At 41.9% G+C, this 27,644-nt stretch overlaps 1 protein-coding gene across 3 annotated transcripts; it reads left to right on the top strand.

Moving 5' to 3' along the window:
* The first annotated feature begins 939 nt into the window (after positions 1-939).
* On the top strand, positions 940-26,234 carry LOC106643040 (inactive dipeptidyl peptidase 10). 3 transcript variants are annotated; one of them, XM_089594220.1, is made up of 14 exons: positions 940-1,151; positions 13,398-13,572; positions 17,306-17,412; positions 17,537-17,735; positions 22,207-22,281; positions 22,523-22,575; positions 22,975-23,272; positions 23,591-23,829; positions 23,915-24,044; positions 24,395-24,583; positions 24,672-24,847; positions 24,954-25,660; positions 25,773-25,978; positions 26,055-26,234. In XM_089594220.1, the coding sequence occupies exons 2-14, from the start codon at positions 13,483-13,485 to the stop codon at positions 26,154-26,156; spliced, it is 2,571 nt and encodes an 856-aa protein (XP_089450346.1). In that variant the 5' UTR covers positions 940-1,151; positions 13,398-13,482; the 3' UTR covers positions 26,157-26,234. The 3 variants fall into 3 exon arrangements, with proteins under 3 accessions (XP_089450346.1, XP_089450347.1, XP_089450348.1); XM_089594221.1 differs by having other exon boundaries at positions 13,398-13,581; XM_089594222.1 differs by lacking the exons at positions 940-1,151; positions 13,398-13,572 and adding an exon at positions 15,354-15,414.
* Positions 26,235-27,644: the final 1,410 nt, after the last annotated feature.

Raw genomic sequence — 27,644 nt, 5'->3', positions numbered from 1 at the left:
AGGTACCTAGTAAGTATATACACCACCAATAAAAATTTTCCCATGGGCTTGTGGAAAAATCATAATAATAATTAATAACGAAAAAAACTAAAGATTTTTTATCATACCTCGTGTACTGCATTTGTGATGCACGATAAATACTTTCTGTTTAGTTCAGTTCTGAGCCAATGAAAACATTTTTACGCGCGTCATTACGTATTATTGTTGTTGTTATTATTATTATTATTATTATTGTTATTATTATTATATCTATAATACGATCAGCGCTTGCACATCACCTTTCCATTTCGTCATTTTCTACGTCAATACGCGTACATTTTCGTTGGCACTGCACTTGATCGATAGTTTCATTGACACAATTTTTTTAACTATTTGAAAAAAAAAAAAAAAAAAAAAAAAAAAAAAAAAATGGCCTATCAACTTCCGCGACTGCAGAATGTGCAATAAAAAAAAAGACAGGATGGCGAGAAAAAAAAGTACCCACACGCGAAATATTGAAAGACGAAATGTGTGTCGGTCCAGATCACGAAACCCATCCGCGGTGCATTTTACACGTACGGTATGTACATAAGTATGTGACTCTCCTACTTATGCATCCATAGTATACATCAGACACACGTACAGAGCGTGTACATAATATACATACGCAGTTAGTCGGCGGAACAGAATATAAATATATCGTCAGCGCGTGCGGGACTCTGTATAATGCGCCTAATCCGCGGCGCGCGTTTTGTCCTCCATCCATCCATCCATCCGTCTCTCTTTCCGAACAGCTGCTGTACCTACCCGGTCAGCTAGTACACGCAGCAGCTATCTTCGTCAACCGCGGATGGAAGATCGTCCGAGTTTTAGCGAGGGATCAGTGTTTGCTCGGCCGCAGAGCACGAAGCTCTCCCTCCCCTCCTCTCTCGGCGCGCGCGAGCGAGAAATGACATTACCCGGCGTTTTGTAGTTCGCGCGCTCGTGCTAATGTGCTTTATCGTCCGCGCGCCCCACTTGCGCGCCAATATTCTCTCTTCTTTCGGCTGTAGTGGACCTCAACATTTCGAGCTGCCTTTCACTGGAACCTTTTGCTGCCTCCGTCTGTGTTTTTCTCCTCGACCCACACCCCCAACTCCTAACGTGACACGATTGAATTTCCAGTTTTCAATGTAGGTGCGTCATTGCTTAGGATATTATTGTATATACATATATGTATGTATAGGTGCACACGCGCTTTTACCGCTCGGCTAATGGACACTTTTTGTTTTTGCCCTTTTTCCCACGCGACAGAGCGAAGGGGAAAATGTATAAAACTCGTAAATTTTCCTCGCCTTTATACGGCTCGCCAGCTGTGATGTGTTTACTTTACCCCGAAATATCGCAGCGTCTCTGCGACGATACCGCCGCACGGTTAATTTTATATATAAATCTCAAGTAAACAAGAGAATCGTCGTGAGATAGAAAATAGGTTGATCCACTTGGTTTGATTCGAACTAGAGACTTGATGGCTTACCAGAGTGAAATAAAATGGAAACCCTCACCTGACGAAACAAAAACAAAATCCACTGAACAGTGGATTAATCGCTCGAGGCGTCGTTTATCGACGGAAAGAGCAAGTATGGAGGGGATTCGAGGGAGGATTTTTTCTTTTTTCTTTATTCACTCACGCTCACTTCTTGTCTTGGCGGGCCAACTTTTCTGGCTGAAATATTTCTGCCAAGAGTTTTTCTGCTCCGTTCCTTCGCACGGTTCCCCTGCCCCTCTCGGTCTCCCTGTCCCCCTTTATTTACAAAGTTGTTGGCAACGAGAGGGGGAACCCATAGACTTTCAACCCTCACCCCCTCCCTCCTTTTACACTGCGAAAAGGCGATGAGAATTTTAATTCTCGGCGTCGTTTAAAGTTTACGACTGGGCACAGCAGCAGCAGTAGTTGACAATATATTGTGTGTTATTCGCAAAAGAGGACAAACTCACGGAACTGGCTTTTCTTTCTTTTTCAGTTGTACGACGTAGATAGGGATGCTGCAGTCTCTGCAGCCGTTTTATCTTGTAAGTAATCATTATTTCTCTCTATTTCTGTTTGACTAGCTGATTCAATAGTTGTTGTCACTAGTTAGTTCAATAGATGCCTAGATCTTACATTTTATTCAACTACATATTGATGATATTCATAATAATATATTAATAGTCATAATAATATCAACGATATTATATATACCCAAAATTTACGAAGATAATACAATCATCACACTACCCAGACACATGTAAAAGCACCAGGTTTCGAAAAACAACATAAATACGTGAAAACTCTTGAGGGTATTTACCTATTTATTAACTTACAACAATACACTTACGCGGCGGACAAAGCGTGAAAAAAAAAAAAAAAAAACAGACGTTGGCAAACGAACAAACCTCATTTCACTCTGCAAAGCCGTGATCTCGGGTATAATGAGCACTGAAGATCTAAAAAAAATTACGAGGCTTTTCTCGAAAAAATTCGAAGCTCGCATTTATCACTCACGAGATGAGCTCGCATCTACATAAGTACTTACGGTAACACTACATGACTCTTTATATACACGCATGGGTGCATGTATGTATGTGTACGTTATCCCGAAACAACGACTTGATCTTTTTATCCTTCTCCGACTTATTATTTATTCTCTTTGTTATTGAATATACTTATACAAACGAGCAACAAGGTTTAGGTAGGTTGACGTACCTCGTCATACATCACCATTACCTATACAATACAGTTGTAATGACTTTGCATGATGATGTCGAATGAACAAACAAACAAACAAACAAACGAATAATGCAACAGAAGGTGCAAGAGAAAAAAGGTGCAGGTGCATGCATGGGGATGGCGAATGACGCGCGTGAAACGAAAAAGAAGGTCCCATTTACTAGAACCTCAGCCTCGTTAGGGAACGATCGATTTGTAGATAATCTGATTTGATTTGTTGAATCCTCGTATTCCAGCAAAAAATTACAAAAAGTAACATTGCAGTGCACGCGAGTCAGCTAAATTAATTTCGACTTTTCAGAAGACTCACTAACGAACTGCAAACGTGTATAGCAGTGATAACGGTGGATACTGTTATCACTGTTGCAATATAGGTGGTGGTGGTGGTGGTGGTGCTCCTAGCACCGAAGCCTTACTTTTTGTCCCCACCCGACAAATTACCATCCCCGCAAGAAGCAGCAAAAAAAAAAGATTTCTCCCTCCAGTTGATTCAATTACGTTGATCCGGGATATAATCTTAATCCTGATGAAAATTTGCAGTTCTCTTTGAAAAAAAAATTGTAATTTCAGCGTGCCGTGGGATTCAGTTTCAATTAAAAAATTTTCAGGAAAAAATCACTGATGGGCATTATCCCAAGAAACCAGACGTAGGCCAGCAGCATAGAAATCAATAGTCGCAACAGGCTTGCAAATGGGGATGATCATCGAAAGTTGAAAAATGACGCGGGAAATGGTGGAGGGTGAAAAAAAAAAAAAAAAAAACTCGACAGTAGCAGCGTATTCAAAGCCAATTCGTGGTAAATTGGAGATGAAAATTCATTCGTCGACATTAACAAGTAAGCCTTTGATCCATTGTCAGTGCAATATTCGACAGGCAGGAATATATACATAGATGTAGGTATACGACGTATGCATGGCTCTGCTCGGGCCACAATTAATCATGAGCGAGGCGCTCTTATACCACTACAGAGCATATCTGCCGTACTACATATATATGATGTTTATGCCCTCGAGTCGGCCAAGTACAGCTCGATTTGGCTGAGGAGCGCATAATGGGCCATCACTTGATAACCACTACGCGCGGGATGCAGGATCACTGCACGAGAGTGGGTATAATCATTAACGCAGGTGTATTAAAATGCATACTTATAAGTATTAGATACAACATAATAATATGATATAATATTAACCAGAATATTCCGAGTATGGTACGCAAAGAGCCGCGCGGGGAGAGATCCCGATAGGTGTACGGACAGCAAATTGCAGAGGTTTAAGACCGTAAAGGCAGCAGCAACAACAACAAAAAAATGAAGGGAAAAGTAAAATCTGCTCCCTCGTGTGCGTGGGTTGGAGGGAGAGGCTCGGAAATCATAAAACCACTCTCGAGCTAATCCCATAACGATCTCTCGCTCACGGTACTCGAGTCGTGCAAAAGCGGAATAATTAAAACGGCTCTAGCTCTTTCTCTCGGTGTACCTATACATACACATCACCTACTTCTTTAGGGCGCAGGGTATTAAACCAAGTATCTGCATTTAATTCGGCCTCTCTTTCATCACGAGGATACCTCTCGCGATACAGCGAAAGCGATATTATTGTATGCCTTGCATATACAGAGCAGTGCCTTAAGCACCGCGAGAAATGAGCTTTTCATCTCTCACCCTCTTTCTCTCTGCGAGAGCTACTCCTGCAGAGAAGCCTTCCGACGCTCGTCGGGTTGGTTGTTGCTTATATACATAGGTGGTAAGCGGCTTTTCGCTACAGCTCCCGGTATCTATACTCTCGTTGTACGCCTGCATGCGAATCGGCCGGCTACGACTACTCTCGCTGATGCATCTCGTTTTCCGAATCTGATGATGCTGTAGCTTTACCTTATTTTAATATTATTTATTATATTTTTCCGGTCGTTTTTTTTCATCACTATTATCCTCTCGTAAGGACAACATCTTTCGATCCGTACCAACATAGTATACCCTATAGGTAGTACAATCATCTTTTGAATTAATAATGAATAAACCAGTACTTCCTTCGTTATGTTTCGTGTTATCAATCGTGGCAGAACAATAAGATTTCCACAAGTATTTTTAAATAATGATTCTGTTTTATATTATATCTTGAGAGTAATATTCTGTAACAACAAAGTCTTTATTCATATTTCATTAATTTATTTATTATCTATTAAATAAAACAGAAATACAACGTGTCACTAATGATTCAAATTAAAAAAAAAATTGACGGTAATAATTTTCACTTGGCGTTTTAGCCACTCATTGATCTTATCGTATGCGCGATATATATACCCATCACGTACATCTATACGTTTGGACTTGCAATGTTTATGGTTTTCTCCGTTGCCTCCCTTTGAAAATCTGAAAATGCACTCGCTTGTAATGGAACTGAATCGATGCCTCTCGTTTTTTCTTGTTATTCTTCTCCAATGACAAAGAAAAAAAGGTCCAAATCAGGAGACGAAAAAAAAAAAAAAAAAAAAAAAAAAAAAATGTAGATTGATGTACGTCTGCATGGACACGTCACGAGTAGAGCGTTATAAAAAATGAAGCGAGAGCTATGATAAATAAATATCCATTTTATTGGACGACGTAGAATGAAATTGGCACGGGAACCGTGTATTAATATATAAACACATGGAATATATTGTAACCAAAGCCATTTGATTTGCTGCTGCTCGATATTGAACAGTTCGCATAAGTGACGAGGCGGAAATTGAAGCACAAAAAAATATGTGGAACCTTCCGATGGCCTTCCAAACCATCACGATGCTAATGATAAACTTTAATTGTATATAAAATCGGTAAAACGACGGAAGGAGGGAGCACGAGCCCGAGACGACGGAAGCGCTCGTTAATCATCAGAGACCGGAAAGGAGATAGGTACATATTATATTATAATGTATAATGTATATAGATGCATGATCATATACACGTGCACCTCGTGTTACGCCACAACGGGACGTTAACGAGAAACTGTCACGGACAGAGCAAGTACAAGAAGAGCGGCCGCAGCTATGCAATTGTATCCCTATATACCTGTACCCTATATAATAGCGTGCATCATCGTATAGCAACGGGCTAAAGACAACGAAATATAAATATAGGTATCACATCCTGCCCATGCACCTTTTTTCGTACGAATAATTAGCGAACACTTAAATATGCGAGTGCTCTTTGTTCGAATATATTTATGTACATACCGATCCCAGTGCTCCTCTCTTATACATGATAATTCGGTCAAGGTTTTGTTTCTCCGTGTGCCTGAGTTATGCAGAGCGTTTTTTTCCCCTCGTAAACACGGAAAATCCATAAGTCAAGCGGAGGCGGGATGACAGAGTCAATACTCGGATTACACTCGGAGGATCCGATCCGTGTCTCACTCTCAAAATTCCCTCTACATGTAGGTACTCTACACGCATACCAACCTATAACGTGGGTATTAGGTCTGGCTTTGTAATTCAAGCAGCGTCGCGTATCGTCTTATACATAGTTTTATATATATACAGGTACACCGAACTTGAAAATTTGCATGCGTGAGAGATACCGAAATGTATAACGACATAATAATAAATGCCGGGTAGGATGAGTTCGTATCATCTTGCACTGAAGAATATAAGTATTACGTAAGTATATTTCTGCCTAGCCATGCATGTATACCTATAGTAGCGAACAAAAAAGGCGAGGGATAGTTTATCAAGTAAGATTACGTAAGTTTAGGAAGAACAGCTCGGTGATGGCCGGCTGTTTTGTACGCCAGCCGAGTCACAACTTTTTCATAAGTACACACCCATCCAAGTATATAAATATATACCTACTTACTTTTCAGCGCGTGACTTTAATACTTATACATAAGTATACTTGTGCGTAAAGTTTATCGAGCAACTTTTTGTATCAGAGTATAGTAGCATCAGCAGCAACGGTAACCGGTATACAATTATAATGGGTAAGTATGATTGGGTCGCGAGCGGCCCGGGTGGAGCCTCGCAAAAGAATGATGCGAGGCCCTGATGTGCATCGTATAGCAGACCGCACTTGACGGGATAAGGTCTCGCTGTAGGTTGGGGAGGCAGGGAACGAGCAAGTACTCATATAAAAATCATATTATATTATATGCCACGCACACATACATACGTGCGTACGTCCCTATCATAAGACACGCCCACGTACGCTCTGCAACGCGAGGTTGCGTAAGAAGACGGAGGAAAAGGATTTGTGGATGTGTGTGCGCGCGCGCTAAGGTCGCTGGTATATGGATCCCTTATTCCCGAGTTGGCGAGTTGGCAGCGAGCCATTCCTCGATTCTATCCATCCATCCATCTATCTGTCTGTCTTTTTTTTTTTTTTTTTTTTTCTCGCTCGCTCGCTCGTCCTGCCCCCTAAAAAATTGGAAAGACCAACGGGCCACCGATGGTCGATGTGTGCGCTTCCGTCCCCGTTTTCTCTACTTTCGACCTTTTTTTACCATTTTCCCGGCAAACAGCGTACGTACATATACATATATCTATATATGTGTATAAGTAGCCGGCGGTAGTGGCAGTTTTCGGTGAAGCTTCCAGCCAAGTGTACCATGTATACACATACAGGTATATTACACAACAAGAGCATGCAGGCAGAGCTGGGATATGATATCATGCTACATGTGTATGGTATGTGTATACTGCATGCAGTATACGTGAAGTATATAACGACGTGCGAGAGTCAGGGGGATGGGAGGGGGGCAGGGGAGTTAAGGAGAGAAGAAGGAAGACGATGGCACGTGAATTTTATGGTTAAAGTGAACGCCGTTGTTATTGCACACATCACGGAGCGTATTCCTCCGATAAGCCTGCGACTTTTTATATATGTATATACTTACCGATCCTCGAGTTGTTGTCAGCATTTTAACGTTACATGACTAGCTAGCGGTCGAGCCCTCGACATTATATTGTGTATCTCTCTTTGCAACTGTATGTTATACACAACATGTACGAAGGAAGAGGAGAGAAGACGCAACGAGGGAAGGAAAATTTGAAATTCAAACGTACCGATCGACGAAACTGATAGGTCATGATAACCGGCGTAGTAGCCAGACTATAGGGGGATGGGCGGTCGTTGATACACATGCATTTTTTTCCCCAACGACAAGCGATTAGCAGTGGACTCAAGCTCATCGCTTATTTTATACTCACTTATATAATAAAATTAATAAAAATTATATAATAAGTATACGTACGTGGAGATGGTTCGATAATTTTCGCTTCCCTTCAGCATTGTTGTTGTTGCACAACTCCAACATTTTTTGGACATAGTTGAACATTCTAGTCGCCTTTGTTTCTATTTTAAATATCAGTTACCTCCGATATACCTTTATCAAAATGTTGCCAAACTATGATAACAACAATTATATACGAGACACGGTAAAAAAACATTGAATTTTTCACCCATATGTTTATCGTTATCTCAAATATTTTATGCCCTCGATACCAAGTAAGTAGTGTATCCACGGGTTGTGTGATGCTTAATGATCCGACTACTCTGTCCATATGGTTAAAAAAAAAAGGGCAAAGAAGTAGTGCACGCGTGGAAACTTTCGTGAAAATGAGGATAACAAGTTGTGTTTCCAACTGCACTTTGCGGCAGTACTTACCAGCAGCAATTCCGTACTTTCGGGGCATCTGCCAGATGTACGACTATCGCTGTGCCGTAGGTATACTGTGATATGCATGCATTACGTCACAATATCATCAAAGTAATTATAATTTTTAATAATTTAGTGTACTTGTGCATTATAGTTTACACAATGGCTCGGAAAAAAAAAAAAAAAAAAAACCATGGTATTCAATCTTGGAATCCCGTGCCATTAAAAGGGATCGGCCAGGATTTTTCCCCGACGGAGAGAAACACGAAAAAAAAAAAAAAAAATGAAAGTCGTGTACAATTGCAACGTTCTCATTTTTGCGAGTGGGAAAAGAATGTTAAAAATCGATGCAGATTGTGCATTCGAACCCATAGGTATACCTCTTTGGTGCGACCGGCTTGCACATGTATAATAATACATGTATATTGTATTTTCTGATTTGGCTAAATAAATACCTCTCACACGCGCGCGAGTGAAAAATCGTCCCAAGCTCGCTTCTGTCCTTACGTATATGATGTACACATATATGTACGTGTACAGTTTGCCTGGCACGCGCGTAAGCCAATCTATCTCTTCCGGGCGCAGGAGCGCATCACGAGAAGGAGGGCGAGGCGAACGTAAAATTGCTGCTTTACCGGGGGGCGCGAGCGCAATAATTCCGGCGCTCGGAGGGAACGGTATATGGAGAAGAATGCCCGGTTGAAAAAGGGTCCTAGCAGACTACTTGCTCTACTACTACTACAACTATCTACACTTACGTATACTTTGCTTCTATAATACTGATGCACTGGGTGTAGGAGTAAACGTGTACAGGCTCGGCGTTACTATAGATTAAATACGCCCCTGCTACCGCCTAATGCACGGCGTAATTACACAGTCGGCGTCGTCTAGTACAGACACGTACCCATGCATGCACCAACTACTTCCATTTCACGTGTTGTCTCTCTCTTTCTCTCGGCTCCCTCCCCTCGTCGTCTCTTCGATGATTACATAGTTCCACCTTCTTCTCTGCTAATGATCCTCGTACCTATATACTATAGGTACTCCAATTTCAGATTGCAGCATTTGTCGCCATTCTTTCTCCTCTCTATCCGACCTCACACCCCAGATCATACTTTTAAAGGTATTGTGCGTTCGACAACAAAAATATGCAAGAATCTTTTAGAGTACATAAATATAGGTATAAGGTTATACAGTGCTTCATCGCATCGAGATTCGGAGATAATAATACATCATCATATCTTTTGCGCTGACAGGTCATTAAGATATTTTTTATAGATGAAACTCGGTAAACGATCGAGTGTTTTATCTCTTCTCGTATACCGTGCATTCAATTTCACGTTTTGGTTTAAAGCCAGAGGCTCTCGGCAGAGTCTGGCGCATCTAAGCGTGTGCTCGTTCGTTTTTTCCCTCCCCTACATCAAGACAGTCAGTTTCGTGGAATATTCCGCGAAAATTGTTAAGCTGCCTGTAGCGGCCTAAAAAATGTTTATACCACTGGCTAGCTGTCAACAATATGCTGAACAGTAGGTGACAATAGAGAGCATAATATGTTGATCATCGGAGGAAGGAGAAATAAGGCGGTCGTAAATTTGGCAAGAAAAGTCGATTCTGATTGCAAAATCCGAGCTCTACGAGTAAGAACAGGAATAGGAAAAAAAAAAAATAAATAAATAAATAAAGCATTCCCTTTGAATTTGTATAACGGGAGCTGCAGTGACGACCGGGAGCAAGGGGAGCCGAAAAGTTGCCCCCCGCATGAGGAGCAGTCGGTTATTGGGTATGCACGGTGACAGTTTCTCGGTGGATAGTCTCGAAAGTTGTGCTTGTAAACACGTATAAATTACGCATACTCCGGAGCAAGGAGTGTAAGCCATCGGAGAAACGAGGAGGCGCCTGCGGGCGAGCGAAAATGCAAAAATCGAGGTTGCACGGCCGAATACTGCAGTCGCCGCGTTGTCAACCGAAGCGTACTTTATGTACGCACATGTACAGCAGTGCGCGGCATTATTTATATCTCGGTGGAGGAGAGGAAAAAAAACTTTCCAAGCATTTTCGAATAGAGCTGCTGGCGTGCCCCGCATCTCTGCAGCTCAAGCGGTGTGTTCCTCTTGATCTCACTACTTGACGATTTCTGGCTCTTCCTTCATATGCTATACACTCTAGCAAACTGCCCCTAAATCATTGCGGGGAGGCGGCAACAACAATCCACGTGGATCGATCTGTGCCACACTTTACTTGTACATGTCCGACTAATTTCAGCTGCATCTACTACTTCTACTGTAATACTTTTATAGGTATACCCATGGCAGACTCCAACATGCATATTATAAGTATACCTGCCAACCAAAAATATATGATAATATACGTCACATTTCTTTTTCTCTTCTGTCCATTCGATGTGTTTCATTTCGATACGAAAATTCGCGGAAGCATGAGGGGGAAAAAAAAAAACAGAGTCTCGTCAAAGTCGAGAGCGCCCACAAAAGACCACCCTCGTTTTTTCCAAAAGAGCGAACCTTGGCGTTTCGTACCACTACCCCCTCCCACCCCCAACCAACCTCTACGCGAAATTTCGCGGAACCTTCAAAAAGCTCATACTTTTGTATTTCCACCCACCCGCTTTCTTTCTCCCTCTCCTTCCCTTTCCGGAACCGCTTCCCTCGCTATACTGCTTCTTCTTCGACCCTCTTCTCCCTCTGCTTTGTTTCTAACCGTGTGCAGCTGCGCTCTTTCTCCTTTGGCGGAGCGCCATTGTCGGAGCGAGAGTCAATGGGGCGGAAATGGACAGGGAAACGAGAGACTATAGGAGCCAGCCCAGGCAAATCGGGGACACCTTTCATGCACGATTTGCGCTAATCGCGCGTGGATCTCCCGACTTTCGTCCTTCCACTGCGTCTGATTGACGCTTCTACGTGTGCGTGTACCTACTCTTGTTGCCGGTTGACGATACTCAACAAAACGGAGCTAGAGTCTAATTTAATTTTTCCCCCGTACTTAAAAAATGACTCCAAATGTGTATACTTGCACGATTAGATTACAATTCACGGGGTAACTAAGAAGATGATTATATCTTCGCCTCCACGCGTAATATTATTATTATTATTATTACCATCATCATTTATCGCTTGTTTCGGGTATATTATACATGTCTTATGAAACGTCGGATTTTACGGTGTATGCGGAGCACATCTAATATTTTTCATCAAAAATTTTTCAATAGCGTCTGTTGAAAAGGAAAGCTAGTTATAAGTTACTACCTACGCTACCTAACATGCTACCTCCTTGGTGATATTGCGAAATTTATAGGATAGAGTCGGTGTATACCGGGCTCCCGCCCCCATGCCATAACACGCAATTTATTCAAAGCTCACAGCAGAGACTACATTTTTCTTTTCTTATTATTATTATTATTTTTTTTTTTTTTTCCTTTTTGTTGTTTCTACTTTCCTTCTTCCGTATCTTTCTTTATGTGGATTTTTCGAAAAAGAAAATCCAGTTTTCGATGAGGTTGCACAAACAAGCCAAGCCAGCCTCGCTTTTTTTATCTTAATCTCCAAACTGTATAGGTAGTAACAGCTCAAACTAGAAAGTTGAAAAGTATCCATCGCTCGCTTCACGAAGGTGAAAAACTTTGTACGCCTACAAAGTTCTTGATAAGTACTAGAGGTAACGAAAAAAACGACACTATACATATTAGTTTTTTCTTTATTTTATTTTATTACTTTTAGTTGAGGTATTTAGCTGGTACACTAACCATAACTTGGGTATATGTATCAATGCCATGTCAAAGACACGCTTTGAGATGAAGATTGACAAAATGACGGTTGTTGTAAAACGACGGTGTAACGACAGCAAATGATATTTCTGTAGGTGACATTAGTATATTTATATTATTCTTAAACTGTTGTCGGTATCTCTGCCGGACAATCCGCCGGCATGATGCAGCAGCGAGAAAATCCATTATCGATGTACACTAGACGGCCAGAGAACTCGGGGTGACTGACCTTACTTTTAAATTTGAATTAACCCTCCCAGTGAAAAATACCTATAGGGTTATTGCTGCAGCATTATATTATACAGCTGTTGCTGAAGTTAAGCGCGAGATTGAAATCGTAAGGGGCGAAAGGGGAAGGGAATGTCGCGCCGGCGCTGACGTCATCGTCGACGAGTGGTGGCTGCATATAATATTATATGGGTGTCACACGGGTCGCTAATAGTACATGTGCCCGTCGATTAATTAACGATAACGAGGAATGATGCAACGCGCAACCCGTGCGATGACAGAGAAACGGATATCGGAGCCAAAAGTCCCCCTCTCGTTATTTCTATAATGCTGAGCAGCGCTTTGGATGGATGGGCTTTATAATATATGTATACGCATATGTATGAAAATCTATGGCCATCAGCACCGATTAAATTAAAATCGTGCAAATGCGCGAGGCAAAAGAGGAATTATTTTTACGGGGGTGGCATGACCTTACCGAGGATCCAATAATCGTGCATCGGGTGTATACTTGTTGTATGTATATATATATACAGCTAGAGCTATCGGTGAAACATGGGAACTTTGAAGGACAAAGTAGAGAAAAACTACCTCAAGGTTTTTTGCTTGCCGTGTGTTTGGTCGATGTTCAAGTGGTCCCTGCCCCTGCCAAGTTCCACTGTCATCGACTTTTTGACTGCAGGTGTTTATGTACACGTGTGTGTGTGTGTGTGTGTGTGTGTGTGTGTGTGTGTGTGTATAGCAGACGGTGCGGTGCCCCTTGACAATATGCCGGTCCTATGCCCAACGATCGGGGCGATGGGGAGGGAGTGCACATTTTGTCCCGTGCATGAACAAACCGAGGCGGAAAATCCTGAGCGTCGGATTTTCGCTTAGCGATGTATATATATATAAGTGAAAATCAGACGAGACAATTAACGAACGATTAAACAATATCATATATATTTGCATGAAATATGTGTAGGATGTGTACGTGTAAGTAATATGATGCGAGCTTATTACGAGCGCGTGGGTGTCTGTGTGGATTTGCCGTAGGTAACCAACCGAAGCAGCGGCATGAGCGCCAGCTTGGCTCCCGGCTCCTAGAGTGCCGGTTCGGGCCAAGTCTAGCGAGGCCGCTATGAACGCCAGCGTCAACATAGAGAGGAACTCCTGGCGGCTGCCCCCAGACGAGACCGTCCAGGTTGGCGACCGCTCCAAATCAGCCCAGGTAAAAGAGGTAAAATCGCTGCCGCTGCCGACACGCCCCGCCCGCAGCCATTGTGCTAATTCACTCACTGCCGATGTCACCACCTTTTCGAACGCTAACTCTGTAATGTTGCTGCTGCTATTTTTGTTGTTGTTATTATTGTTGTTGTTGTTGTTGTTGCTTTAAATGAAATTATTATTATTATTACGACCTAAATGACTGCACGTGCATTGTTTTATTTTATTTTTTTTTCTCCCCTTTTTTTTGTCAGCTTTGATATATACCCACAGAGCTGACGGGCCCATGTTATTTCGATAATCGAGTCAAGTGCAATCCGTGGGATTCGGAGAAGCGGGAAAGATGCGAAATTGTACAGGTGCATGATTATTAGCGATATAAAGTTCCACGTAATTTTTATTCCATATGTATACAATAAGTATAGGTATAAGCGTGAAAAACAAAAAATGCGTCTTGAAGTATATAGTATAGCTATACATCATATATACCTACACAAAGTCCTCGAGCAGGTGTATACCTACCTAATAAAATTGGACAAACGAAGCGTAGATTTGCTGAAAGTGTCCCGAATAAAATAGCCAGGATTCATCTTGCATGAAGCATATTATATGAATTGAGCTTAAAATATTTATAAAAGTGCTTTTGCGGGCTGCATGTGCTTGCAAAGCAAATCTCCTTTACCGCCTGCCTGTATAGGGTGCATGTAGGTATAGCATCAAAGTACGCGTTAACACCGACCGTGAAATCCATGAAAATCTTACAAGACTGCGGCAAGCTTGCTAGCTGGAGTTGTTTCTCGAGAAGACGGAGAACCGGATAATACAATACTATAAGTACACGTATACCATATAGCAACAGCTGCGAGAGAGAGAGAGAGAGAGAATTGCAATTGTAATAACAAGCGCGCCACAATAGTCACTCTAACGCGCCATTTCCTTTTATGGGACTTATTTGCTTCGACAAACCCACCCGCCCGCAGATTCTCAGCAGCGTGATTTCGCACGCTAATGCCGTATGAATCTAATCTATTGTTAAATGCGCACCAATTTATGCGACGTCACTTTCTTTTTTTGCCCTCCGTTTTATTACCACTCAATAATAATAATAATAATAATATCATCTGTTTATCAGTTATTACACCCACAAGAATATAAATATATTGTACATTACTTACTCCTGATAAATAACATATATAAATAAGGTATATAATATTTGCAACGAGTAAGAGACAGTGCATCATCTCCATTCCCATTGGAAATATATGGTTATTGCGATTTGGATCCTTGCAATTTTATTGCCAACATATTTATACTAGTTACCGCGTAGCACATGAATCATTACATGGTCCAGAATCGAGTAATTGTTTATCAGATGTTATATTTGTGCTTGTTGCTATTTTGGAAAAATTTTTCTCGACTCGGATTGCAGATGTTATCATTGCACGGCAATTGGTTTCTCATGACAAAGAAAAAAAATAAATATTGATTGAACTGCAGCCCGCAGTAAATCCTGAAACGTACTTATATTTGAGACGGAAAATGATAAAAGTCGTGTGGGTACCGTAGCCGTCTCGGTTGGGGCTTTCGTTCGAGTAAGTAAGTAAGTAGTATAACTCAATTATAGTTGTGTCGCGTGACGCAACACGGTATGTTGGGATCCGACAACCCGAGTCTGCACTTGGACACGCCGTTCTGTATCGGCATTGCCACCAGTACATAGTTTTCGCTCGCTCGGGCGTTGTTGTTTCCACCGCTACTGTGAACCGCGATATCCCCGATCTTTTTTCATTGGGCTTTTATTTCCAAAAAAATGACCATTGCAAACAAGAATTACGACGATGACGAGGTAAGAAGGAGCGACTTCTTTGCATACTATATTTATTTGATGGTAGATGACGTGCCAAATTTTTTTTTTTTTTTTTTTTATCATGTGGAACATTGTCTTTGCTGCTATTGCTGCGTATAGGGTAGTACTGCAGTATAAGGTGTATCTGTTGCAGGGCATTATTCGTACGTGGTAGGTGGGCTGTGTGTTCATTTTTCCCTCGGATCTCAATAGTTCGAAAGAGTATTGTTCCTTTCCTTTTTTTATCTCCTTGATTATTGGAAAAATACGCTCGGCCAAACTCTTTATTGTTTCGTTATTGGGGCATTTAATAATAATAATAATAATAATAATAATAATAATATAAATAATAATAATAATAATAATAATAATAATAATAATAAAGTAGTACGATTGTTTTAATTTAACTTTGGGGGGAAAAACGAAAAGTTGAAAATCGACTGCAGAGAGTCATTTTGAAATAATACAGATGTATAAGTATATAAAATTAAATTAAAAAGAAAAGTAAAAAATAGTGTAAAAAAGCCTATAGGTGAGAAAATAGTATCCACGTACGGGCAGAGGGAGTTTCATTGAAAGAATTTATGTACTCGAGTCGTGCGATGAATTTGTCGAGCGTAAAGTTTAAGACGGTCTAGGAGCGTACAAACGTATAGGTGTTACTGTGTAGAGCACTAGGGGAAACATAATAACAGAGTTATAGAAGGGCGGAACACACGGGAGCCGTAATACAAGTTATGAGTACGGGGAGCGAGAGAAAGGTATCTTCCGACTCGTGGATAGTCCCTCGAATATTTTATATAATCATCACATCACAAAGTGCTATTCGAGGGAAAAAAAAGATACGGAGCGCCTTTGCCTCTTATTGCTGAATGGAATACCGAATCGAGATGACGATGATAATGATGATGATGATAGCGAAAACACGCGGAGGAGGAGGAGGGGCTCGTTAAGAATTCAATATCGGGTAACTATATCGAGATGCGGGTACTCCTATCTCTCTTCGTCACCTCTTCTCTTCCAGATTTTCTCTCTCTCTCTCTTATGTAGCCCATGTTATGCCTAGCTTTAAATAAAAATAGCGAGTCCCAGCTAATACATATTTATGTATACTCGATGGTTGAGTCGCGACAATTCATATAAAATCACTCTCGCAGGGATGGAACGAATTAACTTCGACTCAGTCTCGGGACGACGCACTGTCGATTGAGCTGCATATACGCATGTACGTATACCTGTAACCATCAAAGATATATATCTCGGCGCAGGGAGCAACAAATTGATCGACTACCTGATACTTCAATTATTACGTGTATATAACCACGTTGCATCTATATACCATACTGTATACATATAAGGATACTAAGTATACGGGGGATGAAAATTTCCCGGTATAGGTCGGAACAGAGCGTATAGCCCCGTAGTCCTCCATCGTTGCCTCTGCTCGATAATAATCCCCCGGGGTATACGGTACCCTCCGCTACATGCCCGGGGCTCCTGGAGGGCTTATTCTTTGCCCTCTCACGTGCATCGACTACAGTAGCAGACAGAGAGACAAAGAAAACGAGCGCCCCCGCATTTGCATTACAGCGGCTAGCTATATCTATCGGCTTTCGATAGAGCGATATTTACGCGTGGGGCATATTGCGCGTGACCGGTTGGTAGGGAGAGAGGGGGGGGGAGGGAGGTAGAACACACGTAGAGGTATTTTGTAATCGGTCTGCACTGTATCGCTTAATTGTGTTATTGTGTTGCAATTTGCTGCGAGAGCCTGCAGTCTTTGTTGCAATAATATATATAATAATTGTGTATAAATATATGATATGTCGTACAATGCGCTACTGCAGCTTGAGGTTTGGACGAGTCTCATTCGATTAATGCGTGTTTTTAGGATTTGACGTACTCGGATGGCGGTCACAATTGGAGGAGTATCGTATTCTCCCTGCTGGTCATCGGTGTCATCATCGCCGGCATCGTCACGGCTATTTACTTGCTCGGGTAAGCAATGTACCAATATCTTGATACCTATATGTACGATCAATCATGAATGTGGACAAATCATGTGTTTATAAATGCGAAAAAAAAAAATTACACGATACGTTGTTTGTGTTGTGTTACGCAGCTACGTCGATGAACTTTTGTACTGGAGCGGGCGGCGTCTGACTTTACAGGAATGCTTGCACGGCGACTTGACCCCCTACAGACTACCCTCTGCGTGGATAACGCACGACAAATTCGTCTATCAGGCGGACGACGGCTCCCTAGCGCTGCTCGACACTTCCAATAATACCGTTTCCCTCTTGGTAACCAATCATACACTCGTAAGTTAATATTTATCACGGTATTTGTAAAAATCTTATTCCATCACTGGGTTTTACGTCTACATTTACATCATGGGTGGTATCACTCTTGTACCTACATTCTAAAGTACAGGTTAAAAATTAATACGGCACCTTGCATATCTTTCGTTTAAGTTGATTTTGAATCAACTAGGTGTTGTGCCGATCTGTAACTATAATAGGTAGGTATACATCAATTGATTGCAACTAGCCCAACTACCTTAGGTAAGTAGGCGGGCAATTAGTTTTAAAAAAAACATGATTTGTAGTTTTAAATGCCAACTTTTGGAGCTGTAATTTTGGGCACGTTCTCGCACCTTTTAAATTAATAAAAACGAGCTGCCTAAGAAGAAATTGAGTTATTTTTTGTTGGCCTGGCGAGCATTTAGCCCGAAAACGGTATGAGGGCTAAAATGAAATGTCTACACCGGGTGAGATATTGCGTTAGTTTGCATAATTTTCTTGCACCGAAAATTTCAAGGCAAACTCAACTGTAGTTATTAATTAATATGCACTCTGCGAGGAGTATTATACGTATAGGTATACATCTCTAGAGTATATTATGTCCTCGTGAACGTGCATGGGTTAAACATTGTGAAAACTCGCAATTTGTACCTATGGATAATTTTTACGTCTTTTCGCTGTCTTATTGTTTATTATTAGGTGTATACTGTACAAATGTGAAAAAAAAAAAAAAAAAAAAAAAACAAATGGAGACAGGAGAGGACGAGATTCTTGGGCGTACCGGCACGGAAAAAAATTATCGAGCTGTGAGCACGTTCCGTGTAATATTGCTATCGTGCATATAATATACATGTAGTATACACGTATGTAAAGTATGAGGCACAGTCTAGGGTGCGTTTTTATTAGAGAAAGACGACGAGAGTGATGGGTCAAAACGGTACAGGTATTAGTAGGAAATAAAATTTTATCGACTCGCGCTCGAGTAGAGGAGAGAAATAAGTATTGAGTCAAGCCAAGCTCTGGTCTAATTTATGGGCAAAGAGCAACGAAGAGAGAGAGAGGGGGGGAGGGGGGGAAGACCAAGGCAAATAGAAAGCCGCGCATTTTCTGCAATTTTCCGCTCTATTGGTCGAGGCTGCGCCGATGCACGGATGCACTGGCTGATTGATTCCGACGGGCCATGCCTTCCAGGTACGTTCAGGTGTATATACGTAGCTTGGATGAAAGAACGAAAGAGAATTGAGATAGCGGGACAGAGGAAAGGCGAGCAAAAAACAACGAAAGAAAAGAGTACGGGGGGAGCGGTTGAGCCGCGGTCTGTAATTATCGAGTGCATCTATTTCATCCCTATGTACCTACGTATACATTTCTTGATAGTTAGTGATGATGGATAAAGTAACCGGTGGGAATCGTTACACAGACTTCGCGGGCGCGTTCATTTTCCTTGCCACGCGGGATCAGGGAGGAGTCTCTCGTCAAATGTACACCAAGAGTTGGCATTCACGCGTAGTGTATTGGACTGAGTAAGTTTTAAAAGAACTGCAAGTATATAGTTATATATACCCGATTAGATCGAGTTATTGTTAGGGATGGTTAGCGTTGGACGCGCAACACAAGACCTGAAAAAAAAAAAAATCCACCAGTTTCAGCGAGTTTCACCAACGAAGCAACTGATTTGCTCGTTATCTGCATGTGTATATTATCACCGTATACACAGTGTGCGTGTATATTACGTGATGGTCCGCGTGTACGACGATTCGGTTCGTGCACTTTGGAAAATTGCTCGAGTAACCGTAACAGCTGGAGTACATTACACAGGCCAAAAGAGAGCTTCGGTGCTCCAGCACTATGCGAATACCTTTTGTTCCCGATGGGATAAAATCCGCTTCTGTCGGGTTTGTTTTTCGCACATTTCACTGAGATTTGTATATTGTATTAAGGCGCTTCTCCCTCGAGAGGTACACCATCTAGCGTTAATTGTATATGCGTTACCATGCCGGTAAATGAGTTAGCAAATCATTTAGAGTGCAATCATGTACTTATTTCGCGAAATGAGATAAATAATAATTATTTAAATAATAATTATTTACCTCATCTGATTCGTTATTATTGGAAAAAAATTTTGCGCAAGTATTCTGCATACCTATGTGCGTAATTCAATTTGAATGTGGTGCAGAAGATACTTACATGTTGCCAACTGCGTTTCTCCAAATTATTTCGCGACAAAAGTAACCTCTAATTTTCGTTGCTTTCTACTTTAAAACTCAAATTACTAATAGAAGTAAACGTATAAAGTTTCTGTTCCATTGACTAAAAGATTTCTGGAACTTACAACTATGTGGCGATGGTTTTTAATCAAAGACAAATAATTCATTTTCCGAGTAATCTACAAAACAGAGCAGTGAGTCGACAGCCGTTGCCATAAGACACCGTGTGTTAGACAAAGAGATGCATACGAATTTGTCGAACTTTAAAATTGTTTTACGCAAAAACTAAACGTACAATTTTGCTCAAATTTTCAGAAAATGTGTATTAATACGTCATCCAGCAATAAACAAAGTTTCAAGCAAAAATATAATAGTTCATTTTTCGGGAGAAGCGCCTTAATTTGGCCCCGTCCGCGTGTAAACGGCCTTCGCCGAATGGATTGCTTTTTAATAACTTGAACCGTGCTCCTATCCCCCCCCTCGGCCCCTTCGTCATTATTTGTCGCGCAGTTGATTGAATAAAAAGTGCTCGTAGCACGAAAACGCAATAACGTCAACAATTAACAAAAGCCAGAGGGTAATTAACAAAAATGAGGGTTGCGCAAGTGCACCGTGTTGGCTGCGGTAGAGGTGAAAGGCGAAGGCGAGAGTGGAAAATAAGCAATTACACCGGAGAGCGGAAGCCTTCTAAATCCTAGTACTCCTACATTCCCATCCTCGTAGCGAGCGTGAAATTCAGCATTGATCCGCAGCTGGTGGTATAGCGGAACTGCTGCAACGGCACCCGCTCTGCTTTAAACTTGTTTATATATATATATATATATATATATATATATATATATATATATATGGGATGATGACACGGTCTCCTGTGGTGTGACGCGTGCCGCTCCCTTCCCATACATGCGTGTAAACCCTTTCTAGCTTTTTTCTTCCTTTTTTTCCCCCCATTTCCCCCTAGTGCAATGTGTTCCGTGCATGCGGTGCGTGCTGTTTACACGGTATCACTCAATTAAAAGCGTCGACTGGCCAAATTTCATTTCGCTGACCCGTCCGATGGTTTTTTTTCTTCTTTTCATTCATTCAGTATGGAATTTTCATGATTGTATACGGAAAGCCAAAAGGTGACAGCTACGTAGTTCTCCGGAGGTCCGAATTTCAAATTGAGCAGAGTGATCAAACATCTGATACATCGTATGGTCGTTGAAGAATATTTTTATTTTTTTCTACATGGGTCTTGGTGACAAATAAACGACGATTGTATGGAGAAAAGAGAGTTTATGTTATAGGCTCCGGGAGAAAAGCGATTTCCCTCGTTTGCGCTTTTTCGCTTTACCTCTGCCAGCGCGGGAACGGCGATCCGTTAATTTTTCTGTATTTCTCTGCCTCGTTCGTTCAGTAGGTTCATTCTTTTTTTGTTTTTGTTGTTTTTTTTTCTAGCTCACCGTGGCGTTCGAAGGGTAAAATCTGATGCCGCAGTTTTTCCATACCGTACATACATTAATTGTGGAAAAGAACTGCCACTTGTGCTCTCTGTACTGATTGACACGCAGCGCCGACTTTCCTTTCAGTGGGTTTTTTTCTTTTTCCCCATCCGTTTACTACTTTTTGTGCCTATTTAACCCTCGTCTCGTATGCACGAGGGCTCCTTTGGTCTTCGATGCACAGTTTCCAAGTTTACGGTGAAGATTTTTTTCTTTCTTATCTTGTTTCATACAAAAAGGATAAGTTTGTACAAGCGTGAGGAAAACTTCAATTGCACGGATAACATCGGTATACGTATGTTTAAGGATTTAAAAGTAAAATTTCATGAAGAAAAAAAAAAAAAAAAAAAAAAAAAAATCAATTGATTAAGCCAAAAAAAAATTTGGATCAATTCAAGGTTTTATTTGAACTACAGTTTGCGTAAGGGCGACTCTCTGTGACTTTCATACCACGTATTGTCTGCAACTGGATAATAGGCCGCTACAGACTGCAGCCCCGTGAAAGCCCCTACAAACACTTTTTCGCCCACTATGCGATGCTTCTTTTTATTTTCCTTTTGCTTTTTACTATCCGATGCAATCATTTTTTCCTCCTCTGCAAAGGAAGCGAGAGTCGGAAAAAAAGAAATAAAGATAAAAGAAGAGAGCGATGCGCGCATCGTGAGAACGTGATTGGCAGTTTTTTAGCTCCACTCCGAGAATTGCCAGAGAGCGGAGAGTATTGAGAAAAAAAAAAAAAAAAAAAAAAAGCTCGCGTGGTATATCCTTTAACGGCATGTCGTATGCGTTTGCTTGCAGAGGCAGCTCAATGTCCAAGGTTATCAGTGCAGCAAGGACTTGCGTTACGTACTCTTCAAGCATAATGTCAAGCCGGTAAGTAAACGCTACTGAACTGACTTACTGCGCTAAATAACCACCTTTATACATATATATATATATATATATATATATATATATATATATACCTACTGTGATCGTTAGTATAACAAACCCGAACGTATATTTATACACGTAAAAGTTTTATCCTCATCATCATCAAACAAATATCAAGAAATGATGCATCAATAATAAAACTCGTAAATGCGTATTTACAATAGCTGACTTTGATTTGTAGGTGTTCCGGCACACATTCACCGCACACTACACGGTTTACGACGTCACGAATGAGTAAGTTGAAAAAAAAAAAAAAAAAAAAAAAAAAAAAAAAAAAAAAAAAACGAGCTCACTTTATTGAAGGGTTACTTATAGTGAAAAAATTAATGCACGCGAAAGTAAAAAGTATAGGTACGTTTACCGTGTTCGCAACGCAAACCAATGTCCATTTGTTGACTGAGGGGAACAAGAGGGTAGCGGTGATGGGGGGAGGGAATCGCGGGCGTGGATATATGCATCACCATTGACTTTATAGCTGGCTCAGAGGGCCCGTGCAAAGGGGTAGTAGCAATAAATGTACACACCGCACACCGACAGACGCATGCACATGTAGTTGGGAGTATAACGAGGATGGGGGTAAAACAGGAATAACGTCACGCATCAGCTAACGCGCCCTCTTTTCATCGCCAATAGCCACCACACGCCGCTCCGGCTGCAGGCGTCGCCGCGGATCCAACAGGCGCAGCTTCAGTACGCCACATGGCTGGGCAACACGACCACCCTCTTGCTTGTCTCCGACAATGACGTCTACGTGCGTAGCTCGCCTACCTCGACCGAGGCCACGCGAATCACCGATACCGGCGTCCCTGGCGTCGTGTACAATGCCGTGCCCGACTGGCTCTACCAGGAGGAAATCCTGCCCAGACCCGAGTGCACCTGGCCCAGCCCCGACGGTTCCCACTTACTCTTTGCAAGCTTCAACGATACCAAGGTGATTAATTTTTTTTTTCCCCACTATATTTATTACTTTTTCTACTGCTATTACTATTATTATTATTATTATTATTATTATTATTATTATTATTATTATTATTATTACTATTATTATAACATTGAAAGAAACAATTAAAAAAATAATTTGTAAAACTAAATAATTTATTAAAACAATAAAATCAATCTTATTTCAAGGGATTATTTTCCAAGAACTTGTCTAATAAATAAGTATTTTTATTAACATGGCATTTAACTAATTGATCTTTAAATATAATGATAATGATAATGATTATAACAACAACATAAATCCTGACAGGTTACGGCGTTGGAGTTTCCTTGGTTCGGTCCCACGATGAACGCCGAGACAGCGCGCAAGGGTATGTTTCCACCAGCGAGATCGGTGAGGTACCCCACTCCGGGATCCCCGAACCCGGAGGTCGACGTCTGGATCATCGACTTTACGAATATCACGGTCAGCCACAACAATGCGACTAACGTTACCAGCTTGATGCCCAACAAGGTCAAACTGAAACCTCCACCGGTGTTTGACGGCCAGTTTGTATTATATAAATTATGTTTCGCTTTACCTTCACTTTTTCGCAATATACGTAATGCTTGCTTTTTTTTCCACTCGCGTCAGGGAGTATTATCTGATTTCGGCGGGCTGGATCGGGGTGGACTCAGCCCAGGTGGCAGTCGTTTGGATGACGCGCTCCCAAAACCTCTCGGTCGTCTCGGCCTGCCGCGCACCGAGTTGGGAGTGCGACGAGGTAAAGTACAATCACTTTTATTTTTATCGTTGCACTACATACATAATATGTATTCGTGAGTTTTCCATCACAAATACGAAAAATCAAATCACGCAACATTAGCTTACAATTCAATTTTCCGTTTCTTTCCATTTATTCCATGAATTTTCAATCTCATATTATTTTTTTAAGTGTCGAGAGTGTGCATTATGCAGAATCTATACTGCTAACTAAAAGTAAAATAAACTAGCTATTGATGTATAGGATTGAAAAACTTACATTTTATACCTGCCATCCAGAGATGCGTGTGCCATTTTTGCATGTAGCTTTGTAAAGAAAAAAAAACAAATGCTTCATTTTTCATGACGTAGACCCACACGGAGCGCGCCCCAGAGGGTCAGTGGCTCGACGCCCAGCCCCACCCGGTATTCGCGCCCGACGGCGACAGTTTTTTATTGCTGGCGGCCGTCCAGGAAGGCGACCAGGAGCACTTTACCCACATAAAGCACGTCACGCTCACCCAGCAGAGGATAGCCGTGCTCTCACACGGACAGTACGAGGTGAAATTTATTGCGATTCTGATGTGATAATTAATAGCTGTATGGTTGAAAGAGGTAGTCTAATTTTTCCTCTTCCGCAATGTCACAGGTCAGCGAGATTTTGGCTTGGGATACGAGGTCTCACCTGGTCTTTTATTTGGCAACGAAGGAGCGAAGTCCCGGCCAGAAGCACCTCTACGTGGTCAAGGATCCCATTGCCGACGACCCCCGGCGTCTGGAGCCCGTGTGCATCACCTGCGACATTGGCAACATTGACAACGGATGGTACGTTCACGGAGCCTAAGGAAAATCGGTGTCGCGTGCCTGGGTGCACTTTATTGTTTTTCGTTTAACAAAAATTAAATGCTTGTTGTGTTGATGATGGGCGTAGGCAATACTACGAGAACTGCACGCACTTTGGAGCTTCGGTGAATCCACCGTTGCATCATCATCATCATCATGATCGCAACGAGGTCTCAAAGGAGGACGAGGAATTGGGGTACTACGTGTTGTACTGCGAGGGACCGGGACTGCCCCTGGCCGCCCTCCACTCGATGCGCAGCCACAAAATCGTCCGGCTGCTCTACGACACGAGAATCCAGCGGGCCGATCTCATGTCCGAGCTCGCCCTGCCCAAACGACAGAATTTCGAGGTGCCACTGCCCCAGGGCTGGCGGGCGCAGGTTCAATTGTTACTGCCACCCTCGTGGCGCGAGGAACTACGCGACGCCGCTTTTCCGGTCCTCGTCGAGGTTAACGGCCGGCCGGGCAGCGCCGCCGTCACCGAGCAGTTTCGCATAGATTGGGGCACGTACATGTCCAGCCACAACGACGTCGTCTACGTAAGACTGGACGTGCGAGGCTCACGGGGCCAGGGCAAGCGCGCCCTTTACCGGCGCATCGGCGGCGTCGAGGTTCAGGACCAGATGACGGTACTGCGCCACCTCTTCGACACCCTCAAGTACCTCGACGAGTCGCGCGTCGGCGTTTGGGGCTGGGGCTACGGTGGCTACGTCACCTCCATGGTCCTTGGCAGCCAGCAGAACATCTTCAAGTGCGGCATCGCCGTCAATCCCATAGCCGACTGGCTCTACTACAGTACGCACCTGTCACCTCGTGGCACTCGTCATATATACATATACATACATTTTACACCAAGCGCCCATTGTCCAATCATAATGCGCGTGATGTTGTTTTTCCCGATCGACAGATTCGGCGTTTACGGAACGGGTGCTGGGCCCGCCAGCGGAGAATTACAAGGGCTACGTCGAGGCTGACCTGACGCAACGAGCTAGCCTCGTGCCAAGCCACAGCTTGTTCCTGCTGCACGGCATGGCGGATCTCACGGCGCCTTACACTCACGGCATGGTCTTTGCCAAGTCGCTCGCCGAAGCGGGCATAATATTCCGATATCAGGTTGCTACATCATCCATTCGTTTAATTCATCTCAATTATACCTCCCGTGTGCTAAGACCTTCGAAAATGCTTGCAGAGCTACGCGAACGAAGGCCACGCCTTGACCGGTGTGCTCGAGCACGCTTACAATTCCATGGAGGACTTCCTTGCCGAGTGCCTCGCCCTGGACGCCTCCTAGTGCCTCAAAATGACGACGACGCCGATGAATAACTACTACTGCTACTACATCCCTCGAACACCTCTTCTACCTTACTATATTTATCATCATCGTTACAGTTGTAGCTTTTTTTTTCTTCTTTTTTTTTTCTCACACGCCATCTACTTTTTCTCACTCTCGCTATATATATCTAGCTGCAGCAATTGCGCGAGCGCGTGATTTTTTTTTTCCCTCAACAGGTGCCCCGTTGTTTTTGTCATGAGAACCGCGAAAACTGTAGTAGCATGAATAAATAAATAAATAAATAAATAATAATAATAATAATAATAACAATAATAATATCGACGCTGTCAAGAGATGTCAATTTTTACGCGGTAACGGATAAGTACATATTGTAACATTATTAATGATATACAGCTTTACACACGAGCGATTAAATAAATTGATAAAGCAAAAGAGAATTCACGAAGAAGGTATCGTTTCCTTCCTCGCGTTTTCGAAGCTTCTTCCATAACGCTAGACCGTAAGGGTTATTGAATTCGTTGCTAATGTTATGTTACACAATATAGAGGTGAACTGATGAGATGGATGGATTAGTTAAATGTAAGTGTGCACGTATGTGGGTGTGCTGGCAATATACATCAATATATTGTTCGTGTGCGTGCATGAGCGTTTTTTAATGTGCAACATATTATCAAGTAGCGAGAGCGAGAACGAAATCGATAATTTTTTAATGATCAGAATATCAAATGTTACATTATTAACTACACACATGGACACACGGAGGAATAGCAATACAACAATGTTTATTGTATAGATACGATATGCATGTATGTACAATACTCATCAGTTTTGTCTTATCTTCAAAGACGTTCCTAACATACATGTATACATCGATTACTTGCAGCAGAATCAAAATATTTGGTGATGTGTTATTACACATGTCATTGGTAATCTTCCAAGCATTCGACGTATTACGAAATACTATTAAAATATTTTAGGGCCTTTGTTAAGCAAGACTACATAGCTATCACTCAAATTATTCAACAGCAGATTTTTTTCGCTCATTCTATTTATTGTATTTTATTTTATGCCGTAGGTTCAAATTGAAAAGTAATTAACAACTCGACCAAATCTAATAAATGTGCAGTCTTGTTGCAAGAAATTTATCAGACATACATTTTTCGAGGTATATTGATCACTTGCAAAGATTGGGAAACCACATGACTATGGTTGTGGTTACACAGGACGTTCGATCGTTTCAGTTTACGAGCGTCCAAACAACGAGTCGAAGTAGAAAAACAAAAAATAATTAAAAATCACGTTGTAAAAAATATTCTTATTTATACAAGTGAAGAAAAATGTCGACACCCTTTCCGTTTTGTCTGGTCGAAACTGCCGAAATCGAGTCGTCCAAATTATTACCAACACCCACAGGAAAGAAATGAATTCTTGCAATACAATCAAATTGAAAACGATCTGTCGATATTTTTTAACTTCTCATTTTCT

Source organism: Copidosoma floridanum, unplaced genomic scaffold (assembly GCF_036245765.1).
Source record: "Copidosoma floridanum isolate Cflo_tuat_1 unplaced genomic scaffold, Cflo_Japanese_pri ptg000021l, whole genome shotgun sequence".
Classification (NCBI taxonomy): Eukaryota; Metazoa; Arthropoda; class Insecta; order Hymenoptera; family Encyrtidae; genus Copidosoma; species Copidosoma floridanum.
Note: the sequence above shows the minus strand (reverse complement) of the source record. Positions and strands in the feature narration are given on the sequence as shown.

Bases quoted from the DNA above. Each gene is read 5' to 3' on its own strand.
- LOC106643040 (XM_089594221.1), top strand. From the start codon at position 13,483: ATGAACGCCAGCGTCAACATAGAGAGGAACTCCTGGCGGCTGCCCCCA. The intron at 23,273-23,590 runs GTGATTAATTTT...AAATCCTGACAG, and splicing joins CAAGCTTCAACGATACCAAG to GTTACGGCGTTGGAGTTTCC. The intron at 24,584-24,671 runs GTGAAATTTATT...GCAATGTCACAG, and splicing joins TCTCACACGGACAGTACGAG to GTCAGCGAGATTTTGGCTTG.